This window comes from Aspergillus karnatakaensis (genome assembly GCF_047715665.1).
Source record: "Aspergillus karnatakaensis strain CBS 102800 unplaced genomic scaffold BJY04scaffold_61, whole genome shotgun sequence".
NCBI lineage: Eukaryota > Fungi > Ascomycota > Eurotiomycetes > Eurotiales > Aspergillaceae > Aspergillus > Aspergillus karnatakaensis.
In genome coordinates this window covers 161,546-184,299 of record NW_027395773.1, presented here as the reverse complement: position 1 = coordinate 184,299, position 22,754 = coordinate 161,546, and the positions used below count along the sequence as shown (strand labels likewise).

General features: G+C 51.6%; 10 protein-coding genes and 1 non-coding gene across 11 annotated transcripts; 4 read left to right on the top strand and 7 right to left on the bottom strand.

Moving 5' to 3' along the window:
- Window positions 1-156: 156 nt before the first annotated feature.
- On the bottom strand, window positions 157-2,746 carry BJY04DRAFT_231241 (Zn(II)2Cys6 transcription factor). Its single transcript, XM_073719472.1, has 6 exons — window positions 2,648-2,746; window positions 2,226-2,595; window positions 1,715-2,178; window positions 1,515-1,666; window positions 919-1,461; window positions 157-867 (listed from the first exon to the last, which is right to left on the bottom strand). The coding sequence occupies exons 1-6, from the start codon at window positions 2,678-2,680 to the stop codon at window positions 582-584; spliced, it is 1,848 nt and encodes a 615-aa protein (XP_073566763.1). The 5' UTR covers window positions 2,681-2,746; the 3' UTR covers window positions 157-581.
- A 517-nt stretch (window positions 2,747-3,263) lies between these two features.
- On the top strand, window positions 3,264-8,455 carry BJY04DRAFT_231237 (pleiotropic drug resistance family ABC transporter). The gene is made up of 9 exons (XM_073719471.1): window positions 3,264-3,859; window positions 3,913-3,995; window positions 4,042-4,493; window positions 4,540-4,883; window positions 4,944-5,187; window positions 5,241-6,158; window positions 6,205-6,517; window positions 6,597-7,686; window positions 7,758-8,455. The coding sequence occupies exons 1-9, from the start codon at window positions 3,315-3,317 to the stop codon at window positions 8,179-8,181; spliced, it is 4,413 nt and encodes a 1,470-aa protein (XP_073566762.1). The 5' UTR covers window positions 3,264-3,314; the 3' UTR covers window positions 8,182-8,455.
- Window positions 8,456-8,781: 326 nt separating this feature from the next.
- Window positions 8,782-8,875, bottom strand: BJY04DRAFT_t141. The gene has a single exon. It is a non-coding gene; the product is annotated as a tRNA-Thr (tRNA).
- Window positions 8,876-9,302: 427 nt separating this feature from the next.
- BJY04DRAFT_199245 (uncharacterized protein) lies at window positions 9,303-10,321 on the bottom strand. The gene has a single exon (XM_073712741.1). It carries the CDS (start codon window positions 10,255-10,257, stop codon window positions 9,436-9,438), a length of 822 nt encoding a protein of 273 aa, XP_073566761.1. The 5' UTR covers window positions 10,258-10,321; the 3' UTR covers window positions 9,303-9,435.
- Window positions 10,322-11,550: 1,229 nt separating this feature from the next.
- BJY04DRAFT_231230 (PTD012 family protein) lies at window positions 11,551-12,540 on the top strand (the record flags this gene model as incomplete). Its single annotated transcript, XM_073719470.1, has 1 exon — window positions 11,551-12,540. One exon carries the CDS (start codon window positions 11,551-11,553, stop codon window positions 12,538-12,540), a length of 990 nt encoding a protein of 329 aa, XP_073566760.1.
- A 1,302-nt stretch (window positions 12,541-13,842) lies between these two features.
- Window positions 13,843-15,126, bottom strand: BJY04DRAFT_222620 (uncharacterized protein; the record flags this gene model as incomplete). Its single annotated transcript, XM_073717446.1, has 1 exon — window positions 13,843-15,126. One exon carries the CDS (start codon window positions 15,124-15,126, stop codon window positions 13,843-13,845), a length of 1,284 nt encoding a protein of 427 aa, XP_073566759.1.
- A 715-nt stretch (window positions 15,127-15,841) lies between these two features.
- Window positions 15,842-17,194, bottom strand: BJY04DRAFT_199242 (uncharacterized protein). The gene has a single exon (XM_073712740.1). It carries the CDS (start codon window positions 16,654-16,656, stop codon window positions 16,198-16,200), a length of 459 nt encoding a protein of 152 aa, XP_073566758.1. The 5' UTR covers window positions 16,657-17,194; the 3' UTR covers window positions 15,842-16,197.
- Window positions 17,195-17,347: 153 nt separating this feature from the next.
- BJY04DRAFT_199241 (uncharacterized protein) lies at window positions 17,348-18,921 on the top strand. The gene has a single exon (XM_073712739.1). The coding sequence runs from the start codon at window positions 17,736-17,738 to the stop codon at window positions 18,510-18,512; it is 777 nt and encodes a 258-aa protein (XP_073566757.1). The 5' UTR covers window positions 17,348-17,735; the 3' UTR covers window positions 18,513-18,921.
- Window positions 18,892-20,313, bottom strand: BJY04DRAFT_199237 (uncharacterized protein). Its single transcript, XM_073712738.1, has 3 exons — window positions 19,893-20,313; window positions 19,687-19,834; window positions 18,892-19,594 (listed from the first exon to the last, which is right to left on the bottom strand). Exons 1-3 carry the CDS (start codon window positions 19,914-19,916, stop codon window positions 19,248-19,250), a joined length of 519 nt encoding a protein of 172 aa, XP_073566756.1. The 5' UTR covers window positions 19,917-20,313; the 3' UTR covers window positions 18,892-19,247.
- Window positions 20,314-20,995: 682 nt separating this feature from the next.
- BJY04DRAFT_222617 (uncharacterized protein) lies at window positions 20,996-21,460 on the top strand (the record flags this gene model as incomplete). Its single annotated transcript, XM_073717445.1, has 1 exon — window positions 20,996-21,460. The coding sequence occupies one exon, from the start codon at window positions 20,996-20,998 to the stop codon at window positions 21,458-21,460; it is 465 nt and encodes a 154-aa protein (XP_073566755.1).
- Window positions 21,461-21,556: 96 nt separating this feature from the next.
- On the bottom strand, window positions 21,557-22,416 carry BJY04DRAFT_231216 (SGNH hydrolase-type esterase domain-containing protein; the record flags this gene model as incomplete). Its single annotated transcript, XM_073719469.1, has 2 exons — window positions 21,557-21,962; window positions 22,027-22,416. The coding sequence occupies 2 exons, from the start codon at window positions 22,414-22,416 to the stop codon at window positions 21,609-21,611; spliced, it is 744 nt and encodes a 247-aa protein (XP_073566754.1). The 3' UTR covers window positions 21,557-21,608.
- Between the last annotated feature and the right edge of the window lie 338 nt (window positions 22,417-22,754).

Sequence of the window (22,754 nt, the reverse complement as noted above, 5' to 3'; positions counted from 1 at the left end):
TTGACATCATGGATCATCCCTGCAGAATCCACTGCGGGACCGACCTTGCCCCTCTCTCGGGAGCATATTCATCCTGCATACATGCTTGACTTTCTGTCATCTTCGTCTATCTATTGTCTATTCTATTCTCGTATATGCGATATCCCTTTGTGCAATATTTGGAGTTGGGTGTTCCCCTTGGAATTGGTAGAAAGGCAGGCTAGATGGGAGCCCTGCATCGGCCCCGGCTGAGTGGGGTTGTGCGTTTCGGTATTGTGAGACATCTGTCGCGTAAATCGTCCGTCGAAGTGGGTTATTTCTTGTGCACTTGTCTTGAACGCCCCGGGGTCAAAGTTGGCCCCTGCGACTGTCGTGTCTGATCGAGATTGTAGGACTGTTGCGCTCAGCAAGGGTAGACCGATATGTGTGGTTTTGAAGGCGCTTTTTTTTGTGAAATAACACGGTCGCTATTCTCGTAAAGTGGTTGCTGTACTTTACTCTCAAATACTGATATCGTTGACGAAGCTGGTGTGATGGCGACCGGAAAGTAGTCAGTTATAGCGTCAATATGGTGCAGAGTGTGCGAGAGACTCCAAATTCTACTATGAGACTGAGGAGTTCAAATCAGCTCCAAGGTCCTCATCCTCTCTGCACCTCTTCCGTGCATAGACCTGATTGATCGCCCGCTCAGCAACATCCCGGTACCCCGCGCAATACTCAAGAAGTTTCTGGATGCCTCTGTCTTCTCCGAAAACTGGAACCGACGCGAGTGCATCCTCCAGGTTGCGCATCAGCAGGAGATCTGCGCGGGCGCGTGGACTGCGCGGGTCTTGTACGGTGAGAAGGACGAAGAGTTTGAGCGCGAAGGTGACGTAATGGAACATGACTCTAGATTGAAAGTTAGAATAGGGTTACAATGGTATAGGTAGAGTCACATACCCCCGAGTCAAGGGATTGTTGATCGGGATATGTTTAGCAAGCCGTAAGGTCGCACGCGCAGCTTCAGCGCAGAGCTGGGTCGATTTCAAGACGCGGGGATTGGGCGGGCGAACGGCGTGACTCGATGGAGGCACTGGTCGAGTCGGTTTCGACCATGTGCTAAGGAAGGACCGTCGATGAATCACCAAGACGCAGTTATAGTAGCTGAGGTGCAAGTGGAGGATGTTGTCTATGTTGCCGTGGTGGAAAACATCCTGGGATTTGGGGTGACCAGGCCGGTATTTCTCTGGGATGTCATTCCTCCACTCATCCAGTTGGGAGTCAAGCTCGCTGACGGTGATGATCGTCTCGTAGTCTGGTTTATCTTGAGCGGCCAGACAATACAGCCCTCGATAGATATCTTCTTTGATTTCGATAAGTCGGCAGATCGCCGGGTAGCAGTCAAACAGCACGTTTGGATCCTCAAAAGTATCGAACGTCCATGGGTCAATTGAAGGCCCCAAGCCCAGGTGGGTGGGCGGCATTCCAGACAGAAGGGCGTGGCTGAGAGAGTTATTAGAGCCAACGCAGAAAGATGGATAGAGGTCGGAACATACTCTATATCCAAAGACCGAGTAATTAGACGGACAATTTGAAATTCCTGGGACACACCCTCGCCGGTCGGAGCTATGCCACTAAGTATGCGAATCGCTAATGACACCATAGGGCTAGCCGGGTTGCTGTGAAATGTTGCTATCAAATACAAAGTCTAGCCATATGTGAGCATCAGAGGACAGGATTCGCGGAGAGAGCTTACCATCGTCAATAGCGCCTGGGCAGAAAGGAGACTGGGGGCTTGAGTAATGAAAGATCCCCATGACAGCGTCGCGTTCTTCCAGAACAGCCATGCTTTCGAGCGGAACTGTTGGTCCAGCAGACACGCCAGGGCAAGGGTCGCGTTGACGCACGCCCATTTCTCCGATGACTCAGGGCCGACAGGATACTCGAGCTCAAATCGGAGCATGAACTCGTGCTCCTCAAAGGTCGGACAGAATTTGTTAAGATCTTCAAAGTAGGTCTGGAATAACGAGCGGGCAACCTCTTTGGAGGGAAGATGGATGAACTGCTGGGGCAGGCGGGGGCCGCACGAGGTGCTGCTCAAAGTGAAATCCGGACCATAAGCAAAGGGCGAGAGAGCGTCCCAGTTGAGAGCCTCCCCGCCTGCCGCTTCATGAAGCCATTGTTTGCCTTCGGAGGACAAGACTGAAAAGGGTGATGACCCTGGCGTAGTGTGAGAAGGTACTAAAAGAGAGGTGTAAACAACTTACCTGAGCGGTCTACAAGCGAACGAGGCAGCGAGAAGCACAACCAGGAAGCTAGAGGGTCAGCGGTTTCTGGATCAGGGACAAAAAGAGATTCGAGGTTCGGGGCGAGAGAGGATAGAGAAGTGGGGTGCTGGCCAGCGGGCTGGGGTGGTGTTGGAACGTCGGGCGTTGGCAGCCCAGCGAAGACATCAAAAGACGGTTCAAGATTTGGGATACAAGTCTCGAGCTGCGGAATAGTGGCTTGCTGGGCGTCCGTCACAATGTGCGCATTGATCGGGATACATGTTGAGGATCGCCGGGAGCAAGCGCGACACTTGGTCATGCCAGGATCATATTGGCATCGCACTTTGCGCCGGCGACACGATTGACAAGCCTGGGGAAGTCCGATCAGTAAGGCTGGACCGGTCTCTGGGAGAGAAGCGCACCTTGGCCCCCGCCCGAAGCTTCCGGGTCTCCATTCTAAGCTCTGTTGGGGGTTCGAGAATCGCCTGGCCGGAACAAGGAGATCATGTAGGTAGTTCGGCGATGAAGAAGTCAGGGAGGAATAGCAAGCCTCTTTCGCGCGGGACCCTGTGTATCCGGGGTGTATTCTCTGGCCAGGCTGCCAGCACCGCCACCTCCGTCAGCAAAAGTTTGTTCGACAGCCCCGGAGCGGCCAGACCTGATACACGAGTCAGGCTACCGACCGAGTCGCTGATGCCGAATCGGAGTCCTTCGGCGAGGGTCAAGGCTCCGCTTAAATTACGCCGGATTGAGTGTATCCCGACGAGTATTACATCCCCGAGCTGTTATCGTAATTTTGATATCTTGCTAAGCAGTGCTCGGCATGCCTCCCCTCCGTGCGAGCAGACTGGATGAGATATGCCCAGCCCAGCTTGCATTTGTTTCGCATGCGTTTCTAATCAGTCCCCACTCAGCTCGGGGATGTCTTTTCTTCTTTGCGGGCGGAGCTGCGGGCCTCCGAGCTTCCTTAGATAAAAAAGGCTTTCTATTTAGCACAACCCGCTCCCACCCCCCTAAAATCCTTTAGTGTCAAGGGAAGAGCTTCCTACATTTGACAGATTGGCAACCCTGTTTACAGCTGCCGCCAACATGTCAGTGTTTGGGGGCATCCCACCCCTCGAGGAAAAGGGTCAACACCCAGCCAATCAACAATATGAAACCGACACGATCGGGTCCAGCGTGACTAAGACAGAGGGTCAGAATGGCGAGGTGACAGGAAGTGATATGGAGGAGGAAATCGAGCAGATGGCGCGCCAATTGACCCGGAAATCCACACACTACTCGACCACCAACGCGACAAACCCCTTTTTCGAAGAGAACAAGGAGTCGTCCTTACATCCCGACAGCCCCTCCTTCAAGGTAAAGGACTGGATTCGGTCACTGCTTGCTGCCCAAGCCGGTGACCCCGATCGCTTTCGCCAGCGCACCGCCGGTGTGGCATTCAAGAAGCTGAGCGTGCACGGTTTCGGCAGTGCAACCGACTACCAGAAGGATGTCTTCAACGCCATCTTGAGTGTTGGAGGCTTGTTCCGCAAGCTTACCAAGTCGGGTCAGCAGAAGGTGCAGATCTTGAATGAGTTCAATGGTCTGGTACGGAGTGGTGAGATGCTGGTCGTCCTCGGTCGACCGGGAAGGTGAGAGAAACGGAGTTCTTCCTTGAGAAATCATCCTAAATATCTCTTTCTAGTGGCTGCACGACCTTCCTGAAGACAATCTCCGGCGAGATGAACGGTATCTATACATCCGACGATGCGTACTTGAACTATCAAGGTGAGCCCCTCACAGCTGCCACTACCAACCCCGCTAACAAAGATAGGAATCTCCGCCCACGACATGCAGAAGCGCTTCCGTGGCGAGGCTATCTACAATGCTGAAACCGATGTTCACTTCCCCCAGCTCTCTGTTGGAGACACCCTGACCTTCGCCGCGCGAGCAAGAGCCCCGCAAACCCGCTTCCCCGGTCTGAGCCGTCAAGACTACGCCGCCCATGTTCGCGACGTCATCATGACTATGCTCGGCCTGCGCCATACATTCAATACCAAGGTCGGAAACGACTACGTACGCGGTGTTAGTGGTGGTGAGCGTAAGCGTGTCAGTATCGCCGAGGCAATTCTCAGTGGCGCGCCGCTGCAATGCTGGGATAACAGTACCCGTGGTCTGGACAGTGCAAATGCCCTCGAATTCTGCAAGAACTTGTCTCTTATGAGCAAGTATGCCGGAACAACTGCTTGCGTCGCCATCTATCAGGCCTCCCAGAACGCTTACGATGTACGAAATATCTCTTCTCGAGTTGATGGTAGCTAACATGACCTAGGTCTTCGACAAAGTGGTTGTGCTCTATGAAGGCCACCAGATTTACTTTGGCCCTACCACCGAAGCGCAGAGGTTCTTCGAGGAAATGGGCTTCATTTGCCCTCCTCGCCAGACCACCGCCGATTTCCTGACCTCTTTGACAAGCCCGAGTGAGCGAAGGGTGCGCCCTGGCTATGAAGACAAGGTCCCTCGCACACCGACCGAATTCGCACAGCGCTGGCGCAACAGCCCCGAGTGCGGTCGTCTGCTTCAAGAGATTGAGGCTTTTGACCAGGAGTACCCCATCGGTGGCGAGTCATTCGAGAAGTTTGGAGAAGCCCGCCGCTTGATGCAGTCAAAGCAGCAGTAAGTCCTTGTGCTATTTCCAACTGGCCCGAGATTTTCTAATAATTCCGCTTATTGTAGACGTGCAGGATCCCCATACACCCTTTCGGTCATGCAGCAAGTTACTCTATGCCTTGGCCGCGGTTTCCAACGGTTGAAGGGCGACGCTAGCTTGACCATGACGGCGTTGATTGGCAACTTCTGTCTCTCCCTGATTATTGGTAGTGTGTTTTATGATCTTCCCCAGGATAGCTCGAGCTTCTTTGGGCGTGGTGTGCTCCTTTTCTATGCCGTCTTGCTGAGCGCATTCAGCAGTGCTCTTGAAGTACGTTGTCCATCAATACTGCAGATTGGAATACAGGTCAACTAACAGTACAGATTCTAACTCTCTTCGCCCAACGTCCGATTGTCGAAAAGCAGGCCCGATACGCATTTTACCACCCATTCGCGGAGGCTATCGCATCGATGCTTACTGACGTCCCGTATAAACTCATGAACTCGTTCACCTTCAACCTTCCGATCTATTTCCTCTCCCACCTGCGGAGAGAACCCGGAGCCTTCTTCACCTACTGGATTTTCTCGCTCGTCACCACGCTGACCATGTCCATGGTTTTCCGTACTTTCGGTGCAGCATCACGCTCGTTATCTCAGGCCCTGGTCCCTGCAGCCCTGTTGATTCTTGGTCTCGTGATCTACACTGGATTCACGATTCCGACACGAGACATGCTGGGTTGGTCGCGCTGGATGAACTACATCAACCCGATCGCGTACGCCTTCGAATCCTTCATGGTCAATGAGTTCACCGGCCGCCAATTCGACTGCACGTCCTACGTACCTTCTTATCCTGACGCGAACCCTGAGAACCGCATCTGCAACTCCGTCGGAGCTGTCGCTGGCGCGGGCAGCATCGACGGAGACGTCTACCTAGCCACCGCCTACCAATACTACAAGTCTCATCTCTGGCGGAATATCGGCATCATGTTCGCTTTCATGGTCTTCTTCATGGTTGTGTACCTCACTGCCACCGAATTCATCACCGAAGCCGTCTCAAAGGGTGAAGTCCTTGTTTTCCGTCGCGGCCACCAGCCCAAGATCACCAATGACGACGAAGCAAGTGCCACTGCACCACCGCATGAGAATGCTGACCCTGATGCCACCGGTACTGAGATCCAACGTCAGACCGCTATCTTCCAGTGGCAGGATCTGTGCTACGATATTACTATCAAAGGAGAGGACCGTCGGATTCTGGATCATGTTAGCGGCTGGGTCAAACCTGGCACGGCTACTGCACTGATGGTAAGAATATCCTCCCTGCTGAGTAGTCAGATACTTACATGTATAGGGTGTTTCCGGAGCCGGAAAGACGACTCTGCTTGATGTACTCGCGACCCGTGTCACGATGGGTGTGGTCACTGGTGAAGTCCTCGTAGACGGTCTCCCCCGCGATGACTCTTTCCAACGGAAGACTGGCTACGTTCAGCAGCAAGATGTTCATCTGCCCACCTCGACTGTCCGCGAAGCACTACAATTCAGTGCCCTTCTTAGACAGCCTGCTCGATTTACTCGGCAAGAGCGCTTGGATTACGTGGAGGAAGTCCTTGTTCTTCTTGGCATGCAATCCTACGCTGATGCCGTTGTTGGCGTTCCCGGTGTTGGTGAGTCTGAATATTGAATCTCCTAATCAATGGAGTCATGCTTTTGTCGAGTATACCGAACGCTAACAAATGGTCTCAGGTCTTAACGTCGAACAACGCAAGCGCTTGACCATTGCTGTGGAGTTGGTTGCACGACCTCAACTACTGCTCTTCTTGGATGAGCCTACCTCCGGTTTGGACTCCCAGACATCATGGTCGATTCTTGACTTGATTGAAACCCTCACCAAGCACGGGCAAGCGATCCTGTGTACAATCCATCAACCATCTGCCATGCTCTTCCAGCGCTTCGACCGCTTGCTCTTCCTCGCCAAAGGCGGCCGCACTGTCTACTTCGGTGAGGTGGGTGAAAACTCGTCTATTCTAACCAGCTATTTCGAACGCAACGGAGGCCATGCCATCACAGACGGCGAAAACCCCGCGGAATGGATGTTGGACGTGATCGGCGCCGCCCCCGGGTCGCACAGCGACATCGACTGGCCAGCTGTCTGGAACGGCAGTCCCGAGAAACAGGCTGTTTATGACCACCTGGCCCATTTGAAGTCGACGCTTTCCGCCAAACCGAAGGAGGAAGCCTCCCCAGCTGAATACAAGGAATTCGCCGTCTCGACCACCGTTCAGCTCAAGGAAACCCTTATCCGCGTGTTCACCCAGTACTGGCGTTCCCCTACATACATTTATTCGAAACTCATCCTGTCCATTTTGACCGCCCTGTACAACGGCTTCTCATTCTACATGGCAAAGAACACCCGACAAGGCCTCCAAAATCAAATGTTCAGTATTTTCATGCTGATGACAATCTTCGGAAACTTGGTGCAGCAGATCATGCCTAATTTCGTGACTCAACGCGCACTCTACGAGGTCCGCGAGCGCCCGTCGAAAATGTACTCGTGGAGGGTCTTCATGGCAAGCAACATCATCGTTGAATTGCCATGGAACTTCCTCGTCGCGGTGCTCATGTTCTTCTGTTGGTACTACCCAGTTGGTCTGTGGCGGAACGCCGAGCCTACAGACGCAGTGCATGAACGCGGTGGCCTGATGTTCCTCTACCTATTGGTCTTCTTGTGGTTCACGTCTACCTTTGCGCATATGGTGATTGCTGGAGTCGATAATGCCGAGACCGGCGGTAACATTGCTAACCTGGTTTTCGCCCTGCTGCTGCTCTTCTGCGGGTACGTCCACCCCCATCCCCTCTCCAGTATCTCCCTCCTCGAACGAATCTCAAGCTAACTGCTCTCTCCAGTGTCGTCGCAACCCCCGACAACATGCCGGGCTTCTGGATCTTCATGTACCGCGTCTCCCCCTTCACATACATGGTATCTGGCATGCTCTCGACAGCAATATCCGGGACAAGCGTCGTCTGCGACTCCATCGAAACGCTCAACATGGATCCACCCTCTGGCTCCACCTGCTACGAATATCTGAATCCCTTCGTCGAATCCTTCGGCGGCGCAATCCAGAACCCCAACGCCACCAGTGAATGCGCATACTGCCCGATGGCCAAGACCGATGATTTCCTTGCGTCGGTGATGAGCTACTGGGGCGACGCGTGGAGGAACTTTGGACTGATCTGGGTGTACATTGCGTTCAATATCGTTGCGGCGATTGGCATCTATTGGCTTGCGCGCGTGCCGAAGACGCCGCGGAAGAAGACCAAGACTGCTTAGTCTTAGTCGTGCTTTTTACTGAACATTCATATTACTAGACTGTTTGCTATTCTTTCTGCTTACCTCTTGGAGAACATTGCAGGGTCTGTAAAATTTGATCCGGCGCGTTCTTGGGGTTATTACTTTCCTTTCTCTTTTTGTCGGCTTGATCCTGATCGGTCGCTGTCCTTTCCCTGCCTCTGCCCTTGTTTTCCTATCTCTTTGGTTTTCTTCGGGTATTGCATCTTTAATAGAATTATCTGCATATAGATTAATCACTACATATCTTCGTGGCATGCTCGCTCAACATGTACTTTCTAGATGTAGCAAAACAGGCCTTAACCGGCACTAGTCTTGAACATAAATCACCAACCCACACAATTGAGTGAACATTTATAGTAGTGATGCTTATAAGCTTTAGGGCTGCTTAGTTCGTCGACCCATCAAGCTCTCCGTGATCAGTCGCGAGGAATTTATATCTATTGCCCACCGCACTCTGCACGCCAACCTCTTCAGCTGGTGCTCCAGCTTGATCATTCCAGAACAGACCTCAATTGGCAGTCTTCCTCACGGTCAGTGAAACAAAAGCTGAGTGGATAAAAAGTTTTTAAAAAAAGTAACTGCCCCCACTCGGGATTGAACCGAGGACCTCATCATTTCAGACACTCCAAATTGGAACTACGAGTGATGCGCTCTGCGACTGAGCTATAAGGGCAAAGTACAGGAAAAAAGTTGCATTTTCGACTCTCTTCAACTAAGCTGCTTGTCTGCCAGGTAAAAGTCCTGGGTGGCTGTTTTAGAGGGTTGGATAGATGTACATAACTAGCACCGGACGGGCTGAAAAGTGCCTTACAATCTATGGATATACAGAACCTTCTAGCGGTCCTTGATGGTCTTTGGTCTGCTGTCACGAATGGAACCTGGATTGGCCTACGGGAATAGTTAGAGCCCGGGCCTGATGAGTTTGGCCTTCTACGGCAGCAGCTCCCCATTTGAGGGAGGGTTGTCCTGACACATGCATTCAGGGTAGTAAACACCGTATTGCTTAGCGGTAGTTTAGAGAGCATACTGTGGTGTTATCGACCAGGATTCCTGGCACGACATCCGCTAGACCATACAGTGAAAGATGTAAATATTCTAAGTTAATAAAACAGGGAAGTGAAATTCAAGCAAGTCTATAGTGCTAAATGAAGACCAAGGTATCAAGCGCATGAGCAGACAAACATCCAAGACCAAAAGCAGTGCAATTCAATGCTAACACCAGAACCAGATGGATCACGACACAGCAGCCGCAACACCCGCACTCGACGCCGCCGCACTCCCATTCGCCGCCATCATCGACGACAACTGCAAATAAACATTCGCCAGCCCCGTAACCATAATCTCATCTACAAGCGCCTTCCCGCCGGGCGCCGCAGGCGCCAGAATCTCCATCCTCCCGGCCTTCTTCCCGCTCCACCCCTTATGCGAGTCGAACCGCGCATACACCGTCCCGCTCTCGTCAGAACACTCGATGTTCATGTACTTCCAGTTCCAGCAGCTCGGCCGCTTCCAGATGAGCTTCTTCCCGCCGAGCGACTGGGCGTCCCACGCGTACTCGTACTTCCATTTGCTGATTGTGCGGAGTGGGAAGGCTTCGCCGTTGATGCTGATGTCGATGGTGCGGCTGAAGCTGTGGAATGTTACTGTTGCTGGGAGGTGGGCGGTGCCTTCGGCTTTGAAGATCATGTGGGGTTTGCGGGTGTGGAGGTCGGCGGAGTAGGCGAGGGGGCCGTCGTGCGTGTCTTCGGTTACTTCCATGTGGCGCCCGGACCAGCTGGTGAAGACGACTTCGTAGCCTCGCGGGATTTGGGTGGTGGGTTGGGAGGGGATTTGGTTGGAAAAGTTGGAGTGGTGGTGTTGTTGTTGCTGTTGAGGGGGGTATTGTGATTGTTCAGAATATTGTTGTTGAGGATACTGGTGCTGCTGGTACATTGGGGGCTGTTGAGGATAGTTCTGAGGATATCCTTGAGGTTGCTGGCTGTATCCATACTGTGGTTGGTCCCAGGAGCGGTGCTGCTGGGCAGGGAAACCATTGTAGCCGACTTTAGCGTCCATTTCGTGAATCGTATTTGCGGAAGTAGTTAGGAATGTCTGTAGACTGAAGAATGCTTTGTTTGACTGTTGATGAACCGAACTGAAGCTCCAGACGAGAGCTGTTGCTCTTAAATAATGAGCTCGGCGATGAAGCTATTCAGGCTAACCCGATTGGGATCCATTCAGCGCCGACCACTCAGCCTCCTCAGCCGCTATACGCTAGGCCTCATCAGCGCTAGTGCAAATGACTTGGCATCTTTATGACGTTAAAGCGGCGTGCCAAGATCAATGACGTGGGTCTCCCCACTCTATCTCAATCTCCAGACTCCATGTGTCGGTGGCGCAGCCAATTCGCGGCACAAATCCCCTTTTGAAAATTGAAAGGAGGAACATTAGCCCGTTGGCTGAAGATTACTTCACTGACAAGTATGTGGTAGGGCTGATCATCCCTTCTCCTGCCATCATCTTATGTGGTGGACGTCGCAGGCGGTCCCTTACTGCTGCGTTATATATATATAGAAGCAGCGCTCATGCACAGGATTGAAAGTATGCAGAACAGAATTCCTCATGGGCATTGGATTAGGGGAGCTTGGGTAGTCTATACTCTGATAGTCCAAGTATACTCAGACTGGGGCACATAGCATCGAGCTGGGTTCGTCTGGTCTATGAGCTCCAACCACACGACTCTCGCAAGGACCACCATACTCCGGGGTACAGAATAGGCTTTATCGAAGGTTGAACCAAGCGCAAAGAGCTTAACAGCAAGATCGGCACTTAACACGTCATGTCCCAACCCCAACTCGGCGAAGTTTGACAGGTTGGCATAAGAATCTCACCTTACGGAATAGCTGGGGTGCTGATCAGGTCGGACCCTGCTTGGCTGTGCTGCGGAGATATTACCCATCTGGACACATTGTACCGCGGAAGGGCTGAGCATCAGTCAGTACACTCGATGTTATACGAACACCTAGCCGATCTGTCCGGAGGCGTTGCCGATATGGAAGGGGGACAGGCGATCAGCACGTTGATTGATGCAGGGTGACGAGGTCCGGTTGGGGGGCCAAAAAGGTCTTTGTCGTAAGCAACGAATTTGACCTACGTGCTATATACTATATCACTAGAGCGAATGGCGATATTTCAGGCGATGATACTGGCTTCACCAGAATTTACAAGAGAATTAGAGTAATCTCGGAAATCCCAACCCGAGCTGGCGATGATGAATTGTACCCCGCTTCAAAACCACCCACCACAATTCCCCTCATCCCACCATCACCATCACTATCACCATCACATACCACGAATATTGGTATCGAAATGGCGGTAACAATACACCCCCTCACCCCTCCACCCCTCTCCGAGCTAGCACCGGTAATCTCACGAGCCCTCAAACAAAACTTCACCCATGCATCCGCACAAATCATCCAGTGCCCCGATCTCCGGCAACCCCCCTTCGGTCTCGCAGCTCCAGGCCTATGCGGTGACCCTGTCATCGCAGATGTCGGCGGACAAGCAAATCTCTTTCCAACGCCGAACTTCAACGCAAAGTTCTCACTCTTATCTCTCGCGAAAGACATGCAGATGAGCCCTGAAAGAGGGTTTGTTCTCGGGGCGGGTGCGGCGCCGTGGCAGGATATCGGGCATAATGCAGAGCTTGCGCCGAATCTTTCATGGGCTGCGAGGACTGGTGAGAGGGCGGATTTCCGGGAGGAGGGGTCGTTGGATGTGGTGAATGGGACGAGGGTTGTTGAGGTTGTTCAAGGCGCGGAGAAGGGGGAGGAGACAGCGGAGGCAATCAAGTGTCGGCATTCGCCAACTGCGAACTGTGCGCTTATGGTGAATTTATTTGGGTGTCGGGGTGAGACAGGGCCGGTGATGAAGGTTACTGCAAGGACGAGGATTGGGGTTGAGAGTTTCACGAATGCGATTCGGGCCGGTCTCCGGCAACACTATGGAGAGGACAGACAGGTTTCCCTGGGTGGTGTGTTCTTGCTGAAGGCTGGAAGGGCGAAGTTTCATGTTATGCCGGATTTTCCTAGGCCAGAGGAATTGCCGTTTACTGATCGGAAGAAGCTGGAGAATGAATGGTTGAGATACCATACTTGTGAGGCTCCGATAGTCTGCTTGACGGTGTTTCATAGTGCAGATCTAGAGGGATTGGGGTTGAGGATGGAGCATACACATTGCTTCGATCTCGATGGTGGTCGGAAGGGTGGGCATTATCATTATGATCTGGATGGAGGGGATGTTGAGTATGAGGCATACCTCAATGTCGCGGAAACACTGTATCGTATAGACAGACCTTGATCTAATCAGCTGGCAGAAATCGGACTACTTTTACGTCGTACGATCTAGTGATGGAACATCTGTATAATGAGTAAGGTAAAATACAGCAATACGTTTGGTTGAAGTACTGGAAACAGATCTAGCATTGACTCAATCCAAAGGCCGTCCCGTAAAATCGATCAAAAAGAGCACGAGTAGGGTCTGATCCGTCCACTCGACTTGACGCGTCCTGTGGGTCAGTGAGGCTGTAAGTGAACCCTGGTAGCTCGCTCGAGTTTCCAAGTGACCGCAATGTTGGAAGTGAAAAGGATGAGCTAGATCCAAGGATAGAATCGGTATTCCAAATGGACTGACAGGGCTCCATGCTCATGTCGTCGAGAGGGGGAGGGGGATTGATAGGTGAATTGCACACAGACCAGTCAAACTGCCCAAAGTTTACGCCCTCGTTGGCACTTGCTGACGCGCTGGTGCCGACGAAGCTAGATTGAGGCTGCTGCAAAGATGCGGTGGTTTGATTAGGTTGTTTACTAGAAGTGCGGTCTCCTTTGGTGTGGCCATGGTTCGATGGACTGGTATGAGTACGGTCGTTTGGACTCAAAGACTGCGCTCCCTGGAGCCCTAAGGCGTTATTTGACTGCATACATGACTGATTGTCAAACCCTCCACAGGCCCCGAATTGCTTTAAGAGCTCAGTGAGAACGGACACGGCCTTAGCTGCGATGGGGTACGATTGCGAGATGTCTCCGAGACTCGACACACACCCCTGGAACCATGTTTCGTGTGAATCCTGCTTTGTGACATGGTAGTTGATTAAATGCACTGTGGCTGCGATGAAGATAAAGTGAATTGCAGGGCTTGTTATTTGCCTGATATCGTAAAATAGGGAGTAATCTCGAGCCAACTTGGCAATATTTGTAGCTGCGAGGTGTAGATTGCGGTTGTGTCAAATGTCGATGGATCGGAATCAATAGATGTGTTCAAAACGGTATGATAATTTATAAAATGCCAGTGAAGCAGATCGGCATGCAGGGTCATGGCCGTGTTGTGGATGTCAGTGCCGACATCTCGGTCCTGTGGGAAATATAGCCTATCGAGGATCTGTGAGATCCTGAGCGTCAATTTCAGGATTTCTTGATGCACCAAAACGATAGTTTTCTCAGAGTCATCGAGGCTATTATCGGGGTCCAGACTCGCTCCCGGCAGGGGCAAGGTAATGTTGGTATCGTTGAGAAGGGATGGTCGGCCGCAGTAGGCGCTCCATAGTTTATCTTGTATGTAGCAGCCCCAGAACACCTTGCTGCGGACTTCCATCAGATCTCTATCTTAACTCAAGAGATCATGAGATGTTGGAACCTGATACTTCAGGTGCAGACCAAGCTCCACTGCCATGCGAAGAGCTATTCCACTATAAGTCCAGCCAAGCGAGTGATGACCCAGTGCTCCGTAGCGCGAACCCAAAAGAAGAGCCGTTTGGATTGTTGTAATACGTGGGCGGCCTATTTCCTGGTCGAAGAGCTGCTTGGCCTTTCGGAAGTATACATCACCCGCTATACCACCATTAGATGTACTCTGATGCCTGACGCCTCTTTGAAGGCTAATCATTGCTGCCAACGACATGATAGCGAACAGCAGACTGGGCGAGAAAAACTGGTACTTCTGGCAATTGTTTGTAGGCCCGGTCTCATAGGCGTCCTTGTGCGCTAGGAATTGTCTTCGAGGGACAACTTGAATATGGGAGGCTTGCCCATCCCAGAAGAGTTCAAGCAAATGAGAAACGACAGGCTCCGGTTCTAGACGGTAGTCAAGATCGGGATCATTTGCTTCAACCGCCGGCTGACCTGCCCTTTGGCTATGAGTGTTTCTCTCCAGTGTGTTCAATAGATGAAAAATACTGGTCGATCCAAAGTACGCATGCTTGTCGGCACGCTGGGCATCTAGACAGCGGTCCCGAGAGATAACCTTGTTGATGATGCTGCTGCCGTCATCGGTATAGGACATGTCCCCAACAGACCCTGGTCGTGATGTGCGAAGGCTGTTCCTTCTGTCTGGAACAGCATGGTGCTTGGTAGAAGAGTGCCCGGTGTGGTGAGATTCTCCGTTAAGCACGTCCTCCCCACCTCTGTCCAATTCAATTGACGACTGCGAGTTGTGTACACGGGAGGCGGCATGCTCAGGTAAAGGGGAGATTATATGGAGCGCCTTGATCCCAGTCCCACTGGATAGCTCGGTCTCATGGCCGGTCAGACGAGCGACATGACCGTCCTCGGGCTCTGTGGTACCCCCAGCTACAATCCGTCCTAAGTCACTCGCGCGCGGAGTAGAAGCCGCAGTGCCTGTTCTCTGTAATAGTAACCCTTCCAGAGCAGATATTCGCGCTTGCAGGTCAACGTCCACAGCAGCACTTCGCTTCCGACGCTTGTCTTCGCCATAGCGGACCTCGCAAGCCTCCCCTTTTTTAGTGCAGGTCGTACACCCTTCGGATTCCGCCAATCGGCTGGCGATGTCGCATTTCCGTTTCGATCTCTTACAGCCAATACACGCCATACTGGCCCGTTTGAAGTTCCGGCGTCGTTTCGCCCCTGGCTCCTCCCTTTCAGGTGTGGTCATGGTGGTCGCGTAGGACAGTCAAGAAGAATGGAACGCAAAAAAGAATCCATGAACCTGGAGGCGAGAAAAGGAGAGAAGGAGCTACAGCGCCTTGCACGTTCGGCTTTGATGTTTTCAAACTCTTCGGCTCTTTCTCAGCGCCACACCCGAGGGTTAGTCCGTAATAGGTCTAGTCTATATACCTCTTTAATGACGAGCTGAATGAGGAGAAACAGTACCGTAAGAAAGCTTTACCCTTTTTAGTATTCCGTCAAGAGAGTTCCATGCGGACCTATCTAACAACTTTCATCCCTTTCGCTTGAGATTCCCGCAATATGGTCTCTCGACCCTCTATTTATGTCGTTAGGATTACGCGCGATATAGTAATTAGTGGGTCTGGTCAGAAGACACGACAATTGTGGTATCAGTCAAGCATGGTAATTAGGGCCATCATAGAAAGCTCTGCCCTACCACTTATATTGCTTGGAAGACAGTGGAGAACATCTCAGATTACTATTATAATCAGGTAAAGAGGGTCTTTATCACGAAGCTGATTTTTGGAGAAGAGTCTGGAAACTAGAAATATGTACAGTCGTTCTCGAAATCGCCTTCACCAACAAACACATGATGATTCTCTTCTCGCCCACTGCCAAGCCCTTAGCGGGAGTATTTTATTGAGCCGCCAGCACCAAGATGTAATGAGTTAAAAAGGCCTACATACTCTCTGGAGCAAGCAATCGGTTGTATTGCTACCTGTGGCGCCTGTGCGCTGCACTAACTATCTACGCGAACACGTGACCGGTGGCCAGCACCACCCAACACATACTGCGTAAGTTTCACAGCCGGAAGTCGTACCATGGGAGAGGAAGACAAGGAAATGTTATCAAAATCACTCTTTTCCTTTCCTCTCAGTTTGAATTGCTGTAGACTGATTCCTCAGACCGAGTGTTCAATCAAAAATAACATCATCCAGATTCATAGCTCATTAGTCCATCCCTTCAAGCATATCCGCTGCGTCATCACAGAGTTCCGTCTCGACTGCGCTTGATATACTGTGGCTGAAAAGGCGCAAGACAGAAACTGGATTGGGATTCATGTACAAGTTGGCAGTCGTTCATAAAAGCCCAATCCACGGTTTGGCTTCCTTATAAAGGTAACAAATTGAGATGACCAAGAGGTGCTTGACTGTTCGCCAGCTCCATTTTGTTGTTGCTGTGGCGGGTTGCGATGGCTGTCGCCAGCTGAAGGATTAGAAGTTACCTCAACGGGACCCTGACTTGCACCTGCTGGAGTCCCATCTCGCAGCCATCGCCTATCGGATGTCGTATCCAAGGAAGCGCCATTTGCGATCTCTGTGTATATCTTGAGCTTCCATTCACTGGGTTCATGGTAGCGCACAGCAATCATATCCGCTGCGAGCATTCCACGTCTGATTGCGGACTTCTTGGCATGCAATGCTCTCTTCCCTCCATGCTCGGTGTCTAGCCCATGGTGGTAGATTTGGGTTCCGTTCGAGAAAAAGGGGCGGGAAAGGTCTGATTCTATCCACATATCAACAAGAGCTAGTTCGTCGCTTGGTCTGTCGCCCTCATCTAGTTCAATCCAATAGGCGGTAACAATTGTCACGTTGGGGCGTATAGCTCTCGCCGCAGAAAGCGACTAGCGGAGTTTTGCTCGCTGCGTCCGTGACACGTTTGCTTGAGAAAGAGTCGACGTACAGGACTCCCCGAAATTGGACGTACTGCTGGACAACTGACAGACCGGTCATAAGCCGAACAAAAATGTCCCAGTCGTCAAAATCGCGAGTGTTGAAACCAGGCATATCGAGAAACAGGCAGCGCTTATCACCGATCACCGCGGGGACCAAACTGATGGATGTCGTGCCTGTTCTCGTTAGACCTTTGTGATCTGTGGAAAAGGGGTCTCTAGTCAACAATACCTGGCTCCAGATCCTATATAAACATCCTCAAGCGTGATCAATGTGACAAAGGACGATTTCCCAACGCCAGCGGGGCCAGTGACTATGAATAGGTCGGGTTTAATGCTATCTATTATTACCATTCGAAATTTCGTTGTTGTTTGATGAACCTAATTTACTCTTTCTTTAAGAACTTGTCAATACCATTATCCAACGTACTCGCATGAAGTAGATAAAGTGTGTGTATTGTCAATACGTATTATAACCTGGTGGTTCATTTTTAGTCTTACCCCGGGCCATATGCCGTTACTACCAAATTTGACTCTGTCGTTGGGTGCTTGAGAAACTGCGTTTGCGTGTGACTAGCAGCTAGGCCAAGACCGTGAGCGAGGTAGTCCCAATTTCGGTGGCCGTAGATACTTTTCTCTCCTCAGTTCATAATAACATAAAGATTACATATGATGGTCATGCTCCCAGGGCGCTTTGTAGCCGCACCCAATAAACCCGCCGCTCAAGTCAACATAGTTGTTATATTTGCTTTTTCCGTCTTATCGCGAACATGCAACACATGATCAGGTTTGGCATCCAATAGCGAAGAGCGTACATACGCTGGGCGCTTCGCCGTGTTTGCAGCGGCGGGGTAGTCGGCTATTGAGCTCCCCTCTGGCTCAAACTATTTTCACCCACCTCGTGCTTCTTCCGATCATCTTAAATGACTTTTCGTGATTACCTGCCTGATATGGAGCCAAGAGCATTCAAAACGGCGAGAGACTTCTTTGAGAAAGGATCACGTCTGATTGACCCGGCTGAAAAGCTACTCAAAGGCCTTATTACTGCGGGATCGCATGCTGATAAGCTCAATTATGTAGCGGGTGCATTTGGCCTCGCGACCGGCATGCAAACGGCCGCTGTCATCTCGATAGCCTATGGTGCAAGTCAGGGGATTGCAATCCTCGGTGATATGTCCCGAGACCTTCGTGCGATTCGGGTGAACACCGATGCGAGGTCAGCACTGGATGCGCGAGAGTTCGCGAATAATGTGTGGACAATCCTCACGAACGCCATCAGCACCGGCGGACGTGAAACCTGGTACCTGATTTACAACCCGGACACGTTATGGAGACATTTCTTCGCTGAGAGATTGCTTAGGGAGGGTCCACTGACACGACAGTTTCTCGGGATCTGGGACGATCTCGACGAGATGGTGCGGATGATGCAGTCAATAAGACGCGAAGATAGGAACTCAAAAGAAAATCGATGTCTGCAGTTCGATGTCTTGATGCCGACAGTTGTCCCGATCCTGATCAAGGAGCCGCTTGCCTTCCCGGATAGTATCCGCCCCTTCAGACTGTGCAGCGACATACACAATAGGCAGAACATGGTGACGATGAACCTTCCGAATGAAGACAAGAAGAACCACAGTTATGTCCAGCTGCTCCCTCCGAAAGACCCTGGACTGGTCTCGTGGTTGTTTGGTGAGCATTTGTAGGCCCTTGTCTAGACACTTGTGGATTTTACGAATTTTCCCAATCGAGTGGCCAAGACTAATTGAGGTTGCGCTATAACAGGGAGCAACGAAGAAATCCGCATCCTCGGAGTGCCCGAGGAGACCTCCAATGAAGAGACAATCGACGAGGAGTCAATTGAGTCAGACGGTGAACCAACCCCCCAAACCTCCTATGCTAGCGAGCAACAAGAGGGTGAATCAGATGCAGCCGCTGAGTATGATGACGAAGGCGATGAAACATTTCATGATGAGTCTGCTGGGTACGGTGCCTACAAGCACCCGAATGATGGCATAGTGAGTGAAACCGCAGAGGACGTACATGAAGACGGAGGAGATATGGAGGAAAATGTCCCACGTCAAGGGAAAACTAGTTCTACGCGCGAGAGGGATGATATATACGCTGGGATCCGTGAATGGCAACAACGATCGAGCGAGGCGACCGCCAATGAGTCCGATACAGGCTCAATTCTCGGTACCTTTCATACTACGGAGAGTACTGGCTCCTCAAGCCGCCGCCGCCGCCGTCGCCATCACCGTCGCCATCGAAATCCAGAATCACAGTCATCTAGGCCAGAGTGGTTTATGTCCTCCTCGTCGCTGGGGTATGAGTCGCGGCACAGTTCGAGGCGAAGTCGCCGACACGCGGCGTAAGGTTAGGATTATAGGTGTAGGATTGCGCTGCTCCATGGACCTCAGATCCTAGAAACACGCCCATAGTCACTGCAATTTGTCCTGCTCATCCACATTGCCGCCTGAACTATCCACTGCCCCCTGCGGAATCCATGAAGCAAGCCAAATTCCAGCCTTGGCCATTGCCGATGGCTCCGGAACCGTTAGACCAAGCCACCTCCTAATGTCCTCTTGCGCGACATGGCAGTTTCTAAAGCGCGAATTGTACGGGTACTGCTGAACATATTCGATGAAAAAGCTCCGAGCTTCGTGCACAGTTCGGGGGAGAGATACAGCCTGTCCGTAGCGTTGCTTTGTCCAACGGAGCTCATCAAGGGTGATCTCCTGATGGTACTGGTGTGTATGCACGACCTGGAAGGTGATTTCCTCGCACCCTGGAACATCGAACGACCGTTAGTGATGAGGCGCGGACACATTGAGGCATAAAACTAAGAAGGAGGGTTTCATCTGTAGCTTCTTTACGTACTCATCCGTGACCGGCCATCCAGTCGTTCGAGAATATAGAAACTCCCGCACCGTAGAAGAACGAGGAGTCCCGAATGGGCAAGGATGTTTTTGCCTAGAGGAAGCCCTGTTAATGCTCGGCGGATAACGAAGGTCCTGACAATGTCCGACTGATATTGTCAGTACACAAGAGCCCTATTCTGTTCGGCTAAAAGGATCAACACCCACTACATCGTCTGATTTCGAATCCATTCTATCGGGTGTACAACTGCTGTGGCTGAGCCGCTCTACTAGTCAGAGTAGGCACTGCCGATGGGGCGAAATATGGCAGCCTCTCTCCTATTGAATTCCAGAGAGTTGGGTTATGGACTCGAGTTCCAATTGAGAGAGACGCGAATGAGACAGTCTGCCTCACTGGTCATATGAGACAACATACGTGGCGTGCGCTGCAAGGCGATGGCCATTCCCTGCACCAGATTACGTGACACAAAATTTCACGAGAAAATATGTTGACCTTACGATACCGCTAAGACTTTATTTCATTCAGCATCCGCTCAGTTATTTAATGTTCCGACATTTATTTGCAGCATTTCCTTTCCCCATGCGTGGCATGAGGCAGAGGACCATGTTATGATTCCCAATCCTTCTATTATAATATGCATTGTCGTCCCCGGACTATTTCTTATAGAGCTTGCTTAGCCGGTCGTAGGTTTCATCGAAGAGTGTTTCGATTGGGTCCGCATCGAGGGTCAGCGCGCAAATAATCGCTGGCCGAGGTTTCAGGATTATGTTCTGACGGTGAGTACTCCCGATAACGTTGGGAAATTTGGTGGCCTGAACTGACTATGTCGTTAGGGTGGCAATCAGACGTGAATTCTTCGATACTTTGCTCTCAAGACCTCACAGTATAGGTCTCCTGTCTTTTTGACAGTTCTGGGGATTGTACTTGGTTTTGGTTTCCCCTATATACATCGCTACGACGAGGACCTGATCGCCCAAGTGAGGTCTCTAGCAAGACTCGCACCCAGGGTGTTCCGCTGACTTGTTTCCCTATATTCTGGGATACCAGCTCAGAATGTTGTTAGTACCATTGGAAGGGGTTTTATCCAAGGCATAAGTGTTGCCTCTTCAGTGTGACCTGTATTCTCCAAGTAAACGAGAGGTTTTGTATCAAATAGATATCTCCACGTGATGCTATGCAGTGCGTACCCCTCATCATCGGTAACGCGTCTATTCTCCTCTTATCCCTTCTGTTCCATCTTAAGTGACATCCGAAACCACACTACATAGCCCTAATCTAGTCATTCACCCTTGCAGACAGTCAGCTCACAATGCCCACCTACCACGAAGTCTACCTCGCCGAATTCCCCCTCGCAATGCAAGACCCCGACATGCCCCAGCCAAGATACCACACCACCATCTTCGTCAAAACAAACCCCGACAACACCGGGACAATCCACCACGTCACAGGAGACGTCACCTCCGCGGCCGGGATGAGCTATACACCACGCCCGCATGATCCGTTGGAGCCCTTGCATTCTCTCGAGAGACTCGGTGTCACGCCTGCAGCGGCTCATCCGCATGAATGGGAGAAGCTGCTTAGCTCCCTACCGACACCGCTGCAGCAGAAGGCGTTCAACGTCAAGACTATGAAGACAGAACCTTTTAAGACGAAAGACCCGTTGACGTTTTATGAGACCGGAGAGGAGAGGAGGCCGTTGGTGAAGTGCACGGAGTGGGTTTTGGAGAGGGCATTGCCGGCTTTGAAGGAGAGTGGGTTGCTTATTGAAGGGTAAAGGTCTCATGGGATCATATGATGGGGCAGAGTGAACGGTACAGTGGAATATCCCAAAGGGAACAGGAACTGTTGCTCCATCGACTTCAATTTCAATATATGCACAAGCAGCAATTCAATCCTAGATAACCCTCATCTCATGCTATGACTCACTCATCCCCAGTCGCATACTCCCCCGCCCAAATCTTCTCGCTCAACGCCTCATTGGGAATAATGTACTCCTCCAAGTCAGACCTCTTCTCCAGCAGCAGGTCGGCAACCATCCGGCCAAAGACAATTCCGCCCTTGGCGTTGATGTGAGTTCCATCGCCGTCGCTGAGGTCATAGGTCTCTGCATTCGCGGCCCCAATGGCATTCACATAGTCCGTGCTCGCGGTAGTCAGGTCAAGCCAGTCCGCGCCCGCATCTTTGGCAGCAGCGATGGCTTTGCCGCGCCACTCGACGAAGTCCTCCTTCACGGCGTCGCCGTTGAAGTTCCGGCGTGTAAGCGGGGTGATGATAATCTAACCTCAGTTAGCTTCTTTTCTTAAAGACAAAGGGTACGAGAGTGAAAGTGGGTGAGATTACCGGCGTAGCACCCAACGCCTGAATATCCCCCGCAAGCGTTACGAGATTCTCGCGGTACTCATCCAGCGTCAAGGACTTCTGGTCGTTATGCCCGAACTGGATCGTCACGATCGTGTCGTAGTCCGCTACGGTCTCGTTGATGTTCTGTACCAGCGCTGCCCAGCGGCCGTTTGCGCGCCACGAGACGGTCGTGCTTCCGCTCTTGCCGCGGTTTTGGCCGTCGGCTGGGTCGTCGACGAAGGAGAGGAAGCCGTCGCCCCAGCCGCCGTTTACGGCGACGGTGGAGTCGCCGATTGTGATGAAGTAGGGAGCTTTGGTGGCGCGGGGGAGGGGGGTGCCTGTTGCGTGGGCGAGGAGGGTGAGGAGGATAGTAGAAGTTATGAACTTCATGTTGACCGTTGGGCTGAAATTTTGATGAGTAGGTTGGTAGATGTGGCGGAAAGGAGGACTAGGCTGCTGTGATACTTCCTACAGATGCCCCGTGTTTGTGTCAGTTATATACTCATCTCCGGGGGACTGGAAAGATTCTTCGTTCATCCGGCGCAAGGGAAGTCATTGCGTAGTATACGTAACTGTCTCCATATGTTTGCGAGGTGTCCTTCTTCTCTTGGTAAGGCTTGAGTGGAAAATCGGGTAAATATAGGGCAAACTCCACGTTGGCAGGGATCGGCTTTATTATCCTTGGTGACGAACTCCACATTACGTGCTCCAACATGGGGTAATGGCAA

Coding starts and splice junctions, on each gene's coding strand:
- BJY04DRAFT_231241 (XM_073719472.1), bottom strand. CDS start 2,680: ATGGAGACCCGGAAGCTTCGGGCGGGGGCCAAG. Junction 1,667..1,714: donor CCCAGGCGCTATTGACGATG/GTAAGCTCTCTC, acceptor ACATATGGCTAG/ACTTTGTATTTGATAGCAAC. Junction 1,462..1,514: donor ACTCGGTCTTTGGATATAGA/GTATGTTCCGAC, acceptor TAACTCTCTCAG/CCACGCCCTTCTGTCTGGAA.
- BJY04DRAFT_231237 (XM_073719471.1), top strand. CDS start 3,315: ATGTCAGTGTTTGGGGGCATCCCACCCCTCGAGGAAAAGGGTCAACAC. Junction 6,518..6,596: donor TGTTGGCGTTCCCGGTGTTG/GTGAGTCTGAAT, acceptor AAATGGTCTCAG/GTCTTAACGTCGAACAACGC. Junction 7,687..7,757: donor CTGCTGCTGCTCTTCTGCGG/GTACGTCCACCC, acceptor TGCTCTCTCCAG/TGTCGTCGCAACCCCCGACA.
- BJY04DRAFT_199245 (XM_073712741.1), bottom strand. CDS start 10,257: ATGGACGCTAAAGTCGGCTACAATGGTTTCCCTGCCCAGCAGCACCGC.
- BJY04DRAFT_199242 (XM_073712740.1), bottom strand. CDS start 16,656: ATGTGGATAGAATCAGACCTTTCCCGCCCCTTTTTCTCGAACGGAACC.
- BJY04DRAFT_199241 (XM_073712739.1), top strand. CDS start 17,736: ATGACTTTTCGTGATTACCTGCCTGATATGGAGCCAAGAGCATTCAAA.
- BJY04DRAFT_199237 (XM_073712738.1), bottom strand. CDS start 19,916: ATGGATTCGAAATCAGACGATGTA. Junction 19,835..19,892: donor ATTCGAAATCAGACGATGTA/GTGGGTGTTGAT, acceptor TGACAATATCAG/TCGGACATTGTCAGGACCTT. Junction 19,595..19,686: donor GGATGGCCGGTCACGGATGA/GTACGTAAAGAA, acceptor TCGATGTTCCAG/GGTGCGAGGAAATCACCTTC.